The sequence below is a fragment of the Desmodus rotundus genome, chromosome 6, assembly GCF_022682495.2.
Source record: "Desmodus rotundus isolate HL8 chromosome 6, HLdesRot8A.1, whole genome shotgun sequence".
Classification (NCBI taxonomy): Eukaryota; Metazoa; Chordata; class Mammalia; order Chiroptera; family Phyllostomidae; genus Desmodus; species Desmodus rotundus.
The window spans coordinates 90,601,538-90,615,211 of NC_071392.1; the positions used below are offsets into that span (position 1 = coordinate 90,601,538).

At 49.3% G+C, this 13,674-nt stretch overlaps 1 protein-coding gene across 12 annotated transcripts in view; it reads left to right on the forward strand.

The window, feature by feature from the left end:
• The window catches only part of GALNT11 (polypeptide N-acetylgalactosaminyltransferase 11), a 40,452-nt gene that overhangs the window by 23,761 nt on the left and 3,017 nt on the right, over window positions 1-13,674 (forward strand). For 11 of the 12 annotated variants that reach the window (XM_053926138.2, XM_053926137.2, XM_053926139.2 and 8 more), the window contains 6 exons: window positions 308-474; window positions 2,962-3,087; window positions 4,175-4,424; window positions 8,570-8,687; window positions 9,860-10,012; window positions 12,684-12,902. In XM_053926138.2, the coding sequence (XP_053782113.1) occupies window positions 308-474; window positions 2,962-3,087; window positions 4,175-4,424; window positions 8,570-8,687; window positions 9,860-10,012; window positions 12,684-12,902 (1,033 nt within the window). Of the gene's footprint in view, window positions 1-307; window positions 475-2,961; window positions 3,088-4,174; window positions 4,425-8,569; window positions 8,688-9,859; window positions 10,013-12,683; window positions 12,903-13,674 lie in introns of those variants that run through there. The other variant, XM_053926144.2, reaches the window with a different exon arrangement.

Here is a 13,674-nt window from a genome sequence, read left to right on the forward strand (position 1 = left end):
ATCAGCTTACAAGTGCGGCATTAAAAACTTCAAATGATTTTATGTAACCTAGGTACCAAAAAAGAAGAAAAATCAATTAAAATGCTGACCTAAACATAAGCAGAACAACACGTGTCAGGGAGAAATTGCTAAGAAATGGAAAACTCTGGAGTAAGAAACCACATTGTTTTCTTGAGTAGCTTTAAAAAACTTGTTATGATACAAGGAGGAGGCTAAAAGAGGCAGTAGTTAATGATCAGTGAGTAACAATGACTTCAAACGGTCAAGCCTGGTGCAGTGTTGGGGTTCTTCTCATCCCCCTCTGCAGATGTAAAGACGAGACGTACCCAGAGGACCTGCCGGTTGCTAGTGTCGTCATCTGTTTCTACAACGAAGCCCTGTCGGCTCTGCTCCGGACAGTACACAGCGTCCTGGACCGCACGCCAGCCCAGCTTCTCCGTGAAGTCATCCTTGTGGACGACGACAGTGACTTCGGTAAGGAGCGCTGCGTCCCGTAGCGTGGGTTCTCGGCTGCTGTTCCCTGCAGCGCTCACAGCATCAGCTGCGCTGCCACGCGACACTCGGTGGGTGGGAGAGCCCTGTGCACGCAACTGCGATGGAGCCGGCCACAGATAAATGCCTGTCCAGTGAGTGCGGGTGCTCTTGGAGAGGCTGCTCTACCTCGGTAATCTCTACCCAAATTTCGCCCTTGAAATTTTTCCCTTGACTTATGTTTAAAAAAAAAAAATCTTTTATTTCAAGCCATGTATGACAAACCGACAACTCACACATACTTAACGGGGAGAAACTGTGTTCTCCTTAGGGTCAGAAATAAGACAGGGATGTCTACTTTCACTGCTTCTGTTCACCACGGTACTGGGGTCCCAGCCACAGCTGTCACACAGGAAAAAGAAGTACTGGGGTCCCAGCCACAGCTGTCAGACAGGAAAAAGAAATGACAGGCATCCAAATTGGAAAGGACGAAGTAAAACCGTCATTATGTGTAGAACCCTTAAGATTCCACCAAAACCCCACTAGAACTGATAAATGAATTCAGTAAGTAGCAGGGTACAAAGTCAGTATTCAGAATTTGGTTGCATTTTTATACACCGGTAAGAAACTATCAGAAAGAGGAATTAGGAAAACAGTCCCATTGGGGTTTGTTCCACGATGGCTACAGAGTAGGTGGAAGTTACACTCACCTCCTGCCAGGACCGAACTGGAATCACAGCTGCGTTACTGAACAATCACCCAGAATAACCTGCTCAGAGGCTAGCTGAACTGCCTTACAGACAAGGATATTCGGGAGCAGCCATGCTGAAATTGATAGACATGGCAGAGATGTGAAAAGGGAAGAGATCGAGAAGTATGAATTAGCCGTAACAAACAGTCACAGGGCTGTACAGTGCAGCCCAGGGCACGTGGTCAGCGGTGTTGCATTTATGCACGGTGCCAGGTGGGCACTGGAAATACCGGGGATCACTTGGTAAAGTATATGATTGTCTGACCACTAAGCTGTACACCTGAAACTAATACCAAGAAAATAGTGAATGCAAACTAAAAAAAAGCAGCACGTGGTATCTGTTGCTGCATTTTTGGTGATGTAAAGGTTAATCTGTTGGTTGCAGTATTCTTACTTCGATTCACCCACACTGTAAAACTTCCCATTAGTCTTTTACCTAAAGTTTATTCATGTGCTGGTTAAAAAAAATCCCATTTACAATTGCTTCAAAAGAAATACTAATGAATAAATTTAACCAAGGAAGTAAAAGACCTGTACTTGGAAAATTATATGACATTGAGGAAGATACGAATAAATGGAAGCATATACTGTGTTCATGGATAGGAAGAAATAACTTTGTTAAAATTTCCATGCTACCCAGCGCAATCTGTAGATTGAATGAATTCCCATCAAAATACCAACGCCATTCTTCACAGAACTAGAGCAAATAGTCCTAAAATTTACATGGAACCACAACAGACCCTGAGTAGCCACAGCGATCCTGAGAAAGAACAAAGTTGGAGGACTCGCGCTGCCTGATGCACACGGTGCTCCAACGCCACAGCCAGCAAAACAGCCTGGCACTGGCGTGAAAACAGACACACAGACAGTGGAACCACACAGAGCGCCCAGAAACAAACGCACATCTATATGATCAATGTACGACAAGGGAGGCGAGAACATACAATGGAATAAAGACAGTTTATTCAGTGAATGGTGCTAGTAAAACTGGACACGTGCAAAAAAAAAAAAAAAGAAAAAAAGAAACCAGACCAACTTTTTACACTACATACAAGAATACACTCAAATTAGATTAAAGACTTAAGTGTAAAACCTGAAACCATCAAACTCCCAGAAGGAAACATGCAATAAAATCTCTGACACTGATCTTAGTAATACTGTATCTCCTCGGGCAAGGAAAACAAAACGAAAAATAAACAGGTGGGACTGCATCAAACTAAAAAGTTTTCGGACAGCAAAGGAAACTGTCATCAAAACGAAAGGGTCACCTAGTAAGCGGGAACAGTTTTTTCCCCCTTGGAAGGTTGCTGCTGCTATTACATAATTTTTGGTCGGGGGCAGCAGGAGTTGTTTCTCAATTATTCTGAAGAGTTGTCAGACTTGATAACTTACTTTGGAACTAAAGACACTTTCCCCTGTTTTCTTCGTTTTAAAACCGGTTGAGGGGCAGTCAGCGGAACCTTCTGTATGCAGAACACTGTGCTGGGTGCAGTCGAAGCGCGAGCGACTGTGTCACTGAGGTGACATTTGTCCTGGCCGCAACTGCAGCACCCGCCCTTCCTTTCTTCCCTGTTCTTTTCTCACAGGCTGAGCCAGTGTTCGCTCAAAACAGAGCGGACGACTGTTACACTTACTAGACAGACTGTTGCAGGTACCAGGTGCAACTTTAGAGCAGCTATGAAATGTCTTCATATGTGTTTTACGGGGTTTGAATAATTATTGGACTCTTTTATTTTCAGATGATTTGAAAGGACAACTAGATGAATTTGTCCAAACACAGCTCCCTGGAAAAATTAAAGTGATAAGAAACACGAAGCGTGAGGGGTTAATTCGAGGAAGAATGATCGGAGCGGCCCACGCGACAGGTATAGCTCCCCCTGGTGGTGTCACACGGTGGTGCTGAGTGAGGAGCACCTCCCCGGGCACCTGTGCTGAGTCTGCAGAGGTCTGGGAAAGTGGTCCCTCAGAGGCATTGCCTGCAGGGAAGCTGGCTTGTTCAGTTTGGAAAAGACCTTTGCCAAACTCCAGCCCCACTGTCCACAGGCACAGACTCCACGGTGAGTTCCAGAGTCCTCACAGGTCTGAACTTCTGCCCCTAAGGTACGTTCCCGTCTTGTCCACCTAGGTTAGCAGAAGAGCCCAAACCCAAGTGCAACTGAAGTTTCCTAATTTTCTGAATACATAATTTAAAGTATGTATACCCAAACTGTTGAATTATGAATAGATTCATAATTCATAGATTTGAATTATGCCAATAATTCTCAAAGTACAAAGGCATACCTGGTGATTTGCCTCGTTTTCGTTGGGTAAATATACATATTAAAAATTGACTTAGAGACCTGACTGTTGTGGCTCAGTGGGTTGGGCGTGTCCCACAAACTGAAAGGTCACTGGTTTGATTCCTGGTCAGGGCACATGCCTGGTGTCCAGCTGGGGCGTGTGTGAGAGGCAACTGACCATAGTTTCTCTCTCACATCTGTTTCTCTCCCTCTCTTTCTCCCTCCCTTCCCCTCTCTCAAAAATAAAAAAATCTTTTTAAAAATAGGCTTACATAACTATAAAGTATTTTTTTTAGAATTTTCCTCTTACTACTCCTGAGTCCATCAAGGAGAAAGTGCCTTTGGTGCCACCGTATCTTTGAAAGCTTTCTTGCTTACACTTATCTCAACCCTTTCAAAAAGACAGAATAGGTGTCAAATTTGCAATCTCCTGCTGAAACTGTATCTGGTTAGTTACATTATATTGATTACACTGTTTCTTCTTATGGTTAACTCTGTGTGAGGTTGGTGATCCTGTCATTTATGATCGTGGTAAAAAAATTTCCTTTTAAATTTAAGTTGAATGATTTATTTAAAAAAATCAGGTACCGCATTATGCCGTGTATAGTGGGCTCCCGTGTGTAGCGCACGCCCACGTTTTTTGCGCACTGTACACGTGTCTTTGCCTCCTCAGGGGAAGTCCTGGTGTTCCTGGACAGCCACTGTGAAGTGAACACAATGTGGCTGCAGCCCCTGCTGGCCGCCATCCAGGAGGACCGGCGGACGGTTGTGTGCCCAGTGATCGACATCATCAGCGCAGACACGCTGGCCTACAGCTCGTCCCCCGTGGTGCGGGGGGGCTTCAACTGGGGCCTGCACTTCAAGTGGGACCTCATTCCCCCTTCTGAGCTCGGAGGGCCGGGAGGAGCTACTGCACCAATAAAGTAAGGTTTCTGCCTTGTGTTTGGGACACACTCACCAGCGCTACTTCAAAGGGGAAACATCATTTTAAAGACAATTCCTCCTCCTCTGCAAGAAACAGAAGTGTTGGCTTAATTTACCCATTAAAACCGAGTGCCTACCCTGTTTTGTGGGGTCTGCCACGCCCTGAGCAAAGATTACTGAGTGAGAGGTTGCCCGTGCCCTCACGGGTTCAGAAGGCAAGCGAAGTCGGCCACACGCCGGGTTGCCTGTGGCCCGTGGCAGTCACTGCCCCCTGTTTGTGAGTGGTGCTGTGGAGGGTGGGAAGCGCTGGCTGTCCCCCAGCTGGGGTTTTAGCTGGGGTCTGAGCACAGCTGCAGTGTAGTCCCGGGCCGCGCTCTTCCCGCCTCTCACCCTGTTCTCCAGTGCGGCCAGTCTGCTCTTGCATGGGCTCTCCTTTCTTGTTTTGTTTTCTTTTGCATTTCTCCTGCCTCTTCCCGAGGTCTGTATTTGTTTTAAAGTTCTTCGACCCACTCTCCTTAAACCTTTCTACTGTGAAATAGCGCATGTACAAAGTACACCTGCGCGCACCATCGAATAGGTGGTTGTGATGCTGGCGCCTGGCGCCTTGTCCGGCCTGGTGATCAGCCCCTGGGGCCCCCGTCAGCCCACTGCGGGGTGGGCATCTCTCAGAAGCACGTTCATTTCCGCCGCTCTCGGGCTTCATCCCGATGAAGCCGTGGGGCTCACGGTTTGGTCTGTGTGTGCTCAGCGTTGCCTGGGGGGACCCCACAGTGCTGCACGGCGCTCTGTTCTAGTGGCTAATGCGTTACTGCTTGTCTGCCTGTTGCTCTGGCGGGGCAGCTGCGTTGTTTCTGGGGGTGGGGGGGGTGGCGTGGGTGGTGGTGGTGGTGGTCGTCTTACATTACAAGCAGTGCTGTTCCCAGCATCCTTATTCACGGCCTCTGGTTTACTGGAGGGAGCCTGCTGGTCATGGGGCGGGCCCTCCTCATTTGTAGCAGGTAATGTTTTCCGAGTACCTTGGGTGTGACTAGGGTGCTGTTGGCACCTCTGCTGGGCTTTGGGTGATTGCCAGCTTCCTGTCAGCTGGGCCAGACTCCTCTCGGGAGGCTCCTGGACTGGCTAGCCCCAGGTGTCTGGGGTGGTTGCCTTCTGCTCTCCAAGGGCCGAGAATGAAGCGCGCCCAGATCTCGTCTGACTTCCTCCTCTCAGGCCTGCAGCCCTTCTCGTCACTCACTGCCCTCCCCTGCTCTGCCGCTGGGAGGCAGGGCTTCTCCGGGGACATGCTGGGCCTGTGACCACACACCCGGTCCTCGCTGCCTCCGTCTGGCCGTGCATCCCTTTTCCGGACCTGCTGTGTGTGTGGCCAGTGAAGTGTGTTTTTCTTTTGCCAGTGGAAGTACCCAGACTGTTGAATGTATTCTAATTCTCAGTTTTAGTGCAGTTGCCCATTTTTACCTTTTTTACCATCATTGTGGGTGTTTTTCTCTAATTTGTAATATTTTTAATCAAAAACAGGTATTGAGTAACAAATCAAATAGAAGTCAGGGTGGAAAGCGGCTCAAAGGCAAACTCTCCCCGCCGGTTTCGTTGGGGTCATTGGGGTCATCCGCATCTCGCCGCCCGGGCCCCTCCTAGGGTCAGGACGGTGGCTCACCTCCATCACTGCCCCGGCTGTGGCTGGTGTGCAGTGCAGTGTCTGTGGTCACCACCCTGGCTCCTTTGGTGACCGATGGGAGCTGTTCCTTGTCCGGCTGCCCCCTGACACCATGTGGCACTCCCCTTTGTGCGGTGAGGACGAGCCCCCCTTGCCCTCCTTCCGCTTCCCTCTTCCTCCCCTTCTGTACGCTGTTTCTGTTTACAGCTAACTTCCTGAGTTGGATGTTCAGATATTTTTAAGTTTTCAGCCTTTTCCCTTTTCTAATATGTGTATTTAAGAGATGACACGTTATTTTTATCATTTGTTTTAAAACATTTTCATTGTAATAGCTTCTCTCTGATCAGTAGCAAATGCGCTGCTCCACCGCCTATCTTCCAAACGCTGGGAGATGCGGCAGTGCTTACTTGCCCCCATTTAATTACACTGCACGGCTTTGGTCAGGAGGGATGGGTGAGGTCTGCTTCATGGTCTAGCAGCACTGGTCTTTGTAAATATTCCTTGTAGGCTGGACAATCTGTGTTTTCTGCAGTTGCTAAAGACGGGATTCTGTAGCAGTTTGGTCGGGTTCATTCTGTTACTCAAATATTCCACGTTTTTATTAACTTTTAATTCCTATGCTCTATCAGTCATTGAAAGTGATAGTTTCCCACGTGTTTCTCCTCATAGGTCTTTACATGTTTTCTTCATATATTTCAAGGCCATTGTAGCAGATTCATGAATCACTAAGCCTTCCGGTGAACGCAGCCACTTACCGTCACGAGCGCTGTTTCGCTCTGTACTTCGCGTGCTGCAGCTTCGTGTTGCAGTCTGACGTCAGCTCACTCGGCCGAGCCAGCCGCCCACGTATCCCTTTCCTTCCCCTCCGCTTTCAGTCTTTCCGTGGTTTGAGGTCACGTGTCCCCCATCAGCAGCGTGTCGTCGCTTATGTGCTGTCACTTCAGTGGTTACCCTGAGGACTAGGGCTCGCGTCCCTGCCTTACCAAAGTGTGACATAAACTGGGGCTTCCTCCACACGGCGCAAGGAGCTCAGCCTGTTCCCCGTCCAGCTACCCCGTTACGTTGTTGAAGTGTGTGTGTGTGTGTGTGTGTAAATGTCCATGGTCCCTTATGAGACCTGTAGCCACGACTCACTGGGGGTTACCCACATGTCCTCCTGTTGGGCTACTCTGTTCTTCCCGCCCCGCAGACTTGCATTTGGGATTCCTTTCATCCTGACTGAAGAGCACACCGCAGTACTTCTTCCAGGTGGACCTTCCGGCGATTACTCCTGTCTGTCTCTTTCCAGAATGTCTTCATTCCACCATTAGTTTGAAGAATAATTTCACTCCACACCCAGTTCTAGATTGGCAGATAACGTCCTTTCAGGACTTTGAAGGTTTTATTCTAGAACCTTGTGGCTTCCACTGTTCCTGGTGGGAAGTCAGCAACAGTCTTGTCTTTGTTTCCTTGGAAGGTAGTCGTGTCCAGCGGCTACCCAAATTCCCTTCCCGTCTGTGTCAGAAGCGTTTTCGGACACGCAGACGTCTGTCTTCTCTCTTGATGGCGTCCAGTTGTCTGCCAACATCTGACCCTGCGTGCTTGAACGTGTTGACCAGTTGTTTTGGAGTCTCTGCCCGAAAGGAGAGTCCGTTGTTTGATACCGTACACGTTCGCTTCACTGTGGACGGTTTAGCTGGTTTTCCTTCCGTGCGACTCAGCTTCCTGACTCCTCGCTGGCTTGCTTGGTTATTTTTGTTTAGTCCCAGACACTGTATATGAAAAATCACAAAGAAATTCACACCTGCGGTGATGTGTTCTTGCACAGAGAGTTTTACTTCACTTGTGGCAGGCAGCTTAGGCGTCGGGTTCCAGAGGGGAGACGCCTGGAAGCTAGGCTCCGTTTTCAGGGAGGCCAGTCCACTGCTCGCTCTCACTAACAGGGTTTCTCAGTCTTGACAGTCTGGACCTTTTGGGCCTGATGAATTCTTTATTTAGCAGCATCCCTGGCCTCAATCCATCAGATGCCAGAGGCACCCCCACCCAGACAGCTAAAATATGTCTCCAGAAGGAAGAGAGATGCTTGCCTAGAGAGAGAATCAGCCTGCTTGAGAGCCTCTGGCCTAACACCCCTTGGAGTCGAATTCAAAGGGGCCAGGCTGCCTGGTCTCACTTTGGGGCCCTGGAGTCCAGTTTTCATCCCAGCGCCTCTGAGACTGCTGGACGGAGTTATATAATCCACGTCAGGTGGATTTCTGTCAACAGCAGTGATAATGAAGAAAAGTACTTTTGGGACTTAGAAACATAGCCTTCATCACCCATTATGTAGCCTATCACTAGTGACCTAGAAAATGGGGTCATGTGGGCCAGCTCATTCCTTGGAATTAGATAAAATGTTTTATAATAGGTGACCTCGTTTTTAATCAGTGATGTTCCAAAGCTACCACAAACTTTTTAAAACAAGAAGAAAATTGACCGTGTAGAACTGACGCAGTACACCTGCTTCTCCAGGTCACCCACGATGGCTGGAGGGCTGTTTGCCATGAACAGGGACTACTTTGATGAGCTCGGGCGGTACGACAGCGGCATGGACATCTGGGGAGGAGAAAACCTGGAGATATCGTTTCGGGTGATTTTACGTTTTTTACATGCTTAGTCATTCGTGTGTGCGTCCGTGCTCCCGTGCTTTCTGTGTGTTCTCTTTGATCATTAAGAAATCGTCCGTAACGGATGCCGCTTTGCCATAACCTGTGATGTGGATAATGTCCATTCAGAATGTCAGAAGCATGGAAGCAGCCTTGTTTGTTTGTTTGATAAGAATCCAGAAGGAACAGTTGTGATGAATGGTTTGGCATAAATTCATAAGACTTAATGTGCATTTAATGTCACTTTGTCCTTGCTGGACACAGTCACAGTTGGGACCAGATGTCCCCAACTGCCCAAGACTGCCCGGCACACACCTGTTTCCCTGGAAACCGCTCACAGGTCCCCATCTCCCTTCCAGAAGTGGTCTAGCTCGTACGACAAACAGGTCATCACCCCCCGCACTGCTTACTGAACGTTGTGTGCGCGCAAGCACCTCCACGTGGAGGAAGAGAAGGGGGGTTGCTGCGGGGCCCCACTCCCCACCGCCCGGTCTGGAGAGCTGGGCCACATTCCAACGTCAGCACGGTACCTTGTGCGCAGGCCGTGGCCCTGCGGCGGTTCCGCCAAGGGCTGGCCACAGTGCTTTTAAAAGGTAGCTTTTCTTACATCGTCTTTAAAACCTTAAAAGTTGAAAGGAATAATAGATATTAGTTCAGTCTTAGTTTAAGAAATGAGGTAATTGAGTCCCACAAAAATTAAAGTAACGTATAAGGTAACTCAGTAAAAAATAAAATTCAGACCAGATCTAAGATGTCTTGAATCTTGACCTAGTTATTCTGCATGTTTTATTTTAAAAAAGCATATATATTTTTTATGAAAAAGCTCCTGTAAAACTAGAGTTACAGGGCCTGTTAGTAAGCACTCCTTGTCCCTAAGTCCTACAGATCAAGCTTCTTGATCTGCTGAAACAGTGTGTAGTAAGCAAGACTTCAGACACACGGCAGTAAAAGAATACTGCGTTATTTCAAACTTGACTTTGACAGGTAATTGTAACAAGTGCACTTTGACTTCCTTTTGGAATAGCCGTCTCTCAACAAGATAAAAGGCCTTGGAAGCCCCGCAGACACCCGCTTCACAGGCTGGGCTCGAGACCGCGCACACACCGATCTCACGGCCCCGCGGGCAGCCATTAACACGTGTTTTGCTTCCGACCAGATTTGGATGTGTGGCGGTAAACTCTTCATCATCCCTTGCTCTAGAGTCGGGCACATTTTCCGAAAAAGGCGGCCCTACGGCTCTCCGGAAGGCCGGGACACCATGGCCCACAACTCGCTGAGGCTGGCGCATGTCTGGCTGGATGAATACAAGGTGAGCGCCCGCTCCTGCGGGGACAGCTCTGGCTGCTCTCCCCGCACATGTTTCCGTGGAGCTCCCTCTCCTCTTCACCCAGTTGCCTCTCTCTCGTTTCGACTCTTCTGTTCATTTTCCGAGGGCCCAGCCGGTGAGAGGCGAGATAGGCAACAGCAGAAGGAACTGTTTCTCTTGAGTTTCCTCAGTCCCCCTGCAGCTCCCAGAGCCCAGAGCCGCGGCTCCTTCGGTGGCTCGTGGGGCTTCCCGTGCGCAACACTCAGGTGGTGTCCCCCCCCCACCCCCGCCCCAGATGCAGCCTGCAGCACCATTGCCGGGGCAACAGCTTTACTGAGGTTTGATTCAGAAATCATTTTTTAGAGCATTTTATTACTCTCCAAAGAAACTCCATGTTCTTCAGCCGCCACCTCCCCCGGCCCTAGGTAACCAGTAATCTGCCTCCTGACTTTGTCACCGGGACCAGTCACACGAGTGTGGTCTCACAGCACAGGGCCTTTGTGACCCTTTCTTCATTCAGAACGGCGTGTTCAGGTCCATCCATGTTGTACCACGTATCAGTCCCTTTTTATTGCCAAGTGGCATCCCATCGTGTGACACCATTTTGTTGATCCTTTTGTGAGCTGATGGACATTTGAGTTAGTGCCACTTTCTGTGATGAAAATGCCACTGTGCACATTCAGTTTTGTTTTGTTTTGTTTTTTTTTAAGATTTTATGTATTTATTTTTAGAGAAGGGAAAGGAGGCAGAAACAGGGAGAGAAGCATCATTGTGTCGGTGCCTTGTGCACACCCCTTACTGGGGACCTGGCCCACAACCCAGGCATGTGCCCTGACTGGGAACCGAACTGGCAACCCCTGGGTTTGTAGGCCAGCACTCAATCCACTGAGCCACACCAGCCAGGGCCACATTCAGTTTTTTTAAACAAGCGTCTGTTGGGCCCGTGTCGGGTCTGGGGGGTACAGAGACAGAGTGCAGGTGGAGGGGTATGTCCCGTGTCCCCAGGGAGTGACGTGGATGAAGCGATGCTGGACTTGGGGAGTAGAGGCAGGTCTCTGCCCTCTTCTTCCTCTTCCCGCCACTGGACTGAGCTCCTTGAGGCCCCGCGTCACACTAGTCGTCCTGGAATCACCGCTGTCCAACACGGCAGCTGTCACAGCATCACAAACCCAGGGGGCCCTGGGCACCCCCAGGTCGTCCTCCGGGGCCCGGCTGTCCTCCGGTTGGGTGGGCAGCGTGTGTGAAATTCCACTGCGTCGATACCACGTGCGTGGATGGTGCTCAGCTGCAGGCGAGGCATTGGCAGCCAACTGCGTCCCTCGCTGCCAGTTCATTCAGGAGTTGAAAGCAAAGGCCAGTTCTATCTAAGGGTGTGTCACGTGAAGGGGTGAAAACAGTTAAGTGTGTTGGTCTCGCCATGTCACAGCGCTCCCCGTCCGCGTTCACAGTGAGCATGCAGAGGGCCCCCCTGCTGCAGGCCAGGGACCACGGCTGTCCCCAGGAGCAGCGTGGGCAGCGTCTGAGCTGTGGCTGTGTCCCCCGTGGAGCGCTTCTTGTATGAGAGGATGGATCGCAGCCGGGGGTGTTTGGGAGTCCTGTTGGGGCATGCAGCAGGTGTTTTCTCGAAAATGAGTCACGGAGCCTCCCACCTCAAGGAAAGTGGCTGCTCATACTTAGAGCAAATGGTAGCATTCAGGCCCTTGGGTGGGAATGAGCATCGGGGCGCTTGAGTCCCCCACCCCCCGCCCCGAGTCTCATAGCTCCCGGCACAGCACAGCCTGTCTGCTGAGGTCCGCAGGGGTGTTTACGAGTGTAAACTTTCTGGATACCACATAGTGAAGTTCATCTACTTGGAAGAACGTCGCAGACCAGGGTTTCCCAAGCGATCCGGCAGGAAGATACAGAAACCGCGCACGGGTAAAAGGTCCATTCTGACAGCGAGACGGGCTACACGGGTAGGTTTCAGCGCCACGATACAAAGACTCCAAACGGTGACCTCGTAGTCTGCATCGCAGCTGACCTTTCAAAGTTAGTTTTAATGTGTCGAAAAAGAGCAGCCATAATTACCTGAAAGTTGGTAAAACATTTTCATTTTAAGCTGCGTGTTTTCGTCCACGTGGCAGTCACAGGTGGAGGGCTGACCTGGTGTGCAGACGGGCAGAGCAGGCCAGCTCCTCGCTCGGGCTTTCGTCCCCAGCATGTCATGTCAATAGGTAGTAAGTTTATTTCTAGTCCTTAAATGGTTTCAGTTTCTGGATTTTAACTCCAACGTGGTAAACAGCAGTCGACGCCACACACAGAGACAGAATGTCCTTGGGGCCCTCGGTGATTTCTAGGGGTGGCCTGGTGTCGGACGGGGTGCATGTTGCCGGCCTCCTGTGTGGCCTTTTGCATCGACCCTGGGATACAAGTTAGAATCAGTGAACGGTGCTCTTTTTACATGTTTTCCCATTTCTGAAATTGTGTGTCTTAAAATTTCAGATGTCTTATTATCATTGTCAATTATGGGCCTAGTTGCATAAAAACTTCCCATTGACATTTTCAGTCAGAATCCAGAAAAAAATGGCATGAAAAATACTTTTGCTCATTATCCATTTTTTCACTTGTCCAGTAACACCGCAGAAATACTTGATGATACTCAGTTTAACAGGAACCCACTCTCTTTTCAATTCAGGAGCAGTATTTTTCCTTAAGACCTGATCTGAGGACAAGAAGCTATGGAAATATCAGTGAGCGTGTGGAACTGAGGAGGAAGTTGGGCTGTAAATCATTCAAATGGTATCTGGACAACATCTACCCGGAGATGCAGATATCGGGGCCCAATGCCAAACCCCAGCAGCCCCTCTTCATCAACAGAGGGCCGAAACGCCCCAAAGTCCTACAGCGTGGCAGGGTAAGGAAGTCATCTGTCAAAGTACTTCATTCAAAGGTGTGTGATAAAGTAAATGACAGTGTAGACTTAACCGATGTTTAGTGATAGACTTTGACTTGCCTTCCGTCACATTCTTATGAGTTTCCTCTACTCAGGTGTAAGACTTTAGAAATGATATTATCTTTGCTGTCAGGGTCCTTTACCTGCCAGTGTTGAGAGCACGTGACTTGTGACTTCCCTAAGTTACACGCTTGCCCCCCACATAGGTGTAAGTATGAATGTGAAAAGCGGTACGAGGGTAAAATTCACTGGGCAGAAACCTGTCTAATACGGAAAACAAAAGAAGTTGGGGCAGCTGCATATTGCTTGGCGTCAGCTCTGGGAACCAACTGTAGACAGGAAGCAACAGGTGGGCGTGGTCTCGGTGAGGCTTCACCTCCGATGTCGGTGGTCCTCTGAGCTGCACAGGAACCCCGCTGATCAACCTCGTTTGCCTCGATGTTCCCTGTTGTTTCTTGCAAAGATTTTATTTATTTATTTTAGAGAGGGGAAGGGAGAAAAAGATCATTGTGTGGTGGCCTCTTGTGCGCCCCCTACTGGGGACCTGGCCTGCCACCCAGGCATCTGCCCGGACTGGAAATCAAACCGGCAACCCTTTGGTTTGCAATCCGCTGGGCCACACCAGCCAGGGCAGAATTTCTTCAATTTTATAATCACACTTAAATCTTACGGATCTAGCCAGAAATTCATACCTTTTTCCTAAATCATGTGTAGGTTCTGTAATCACGGCCCA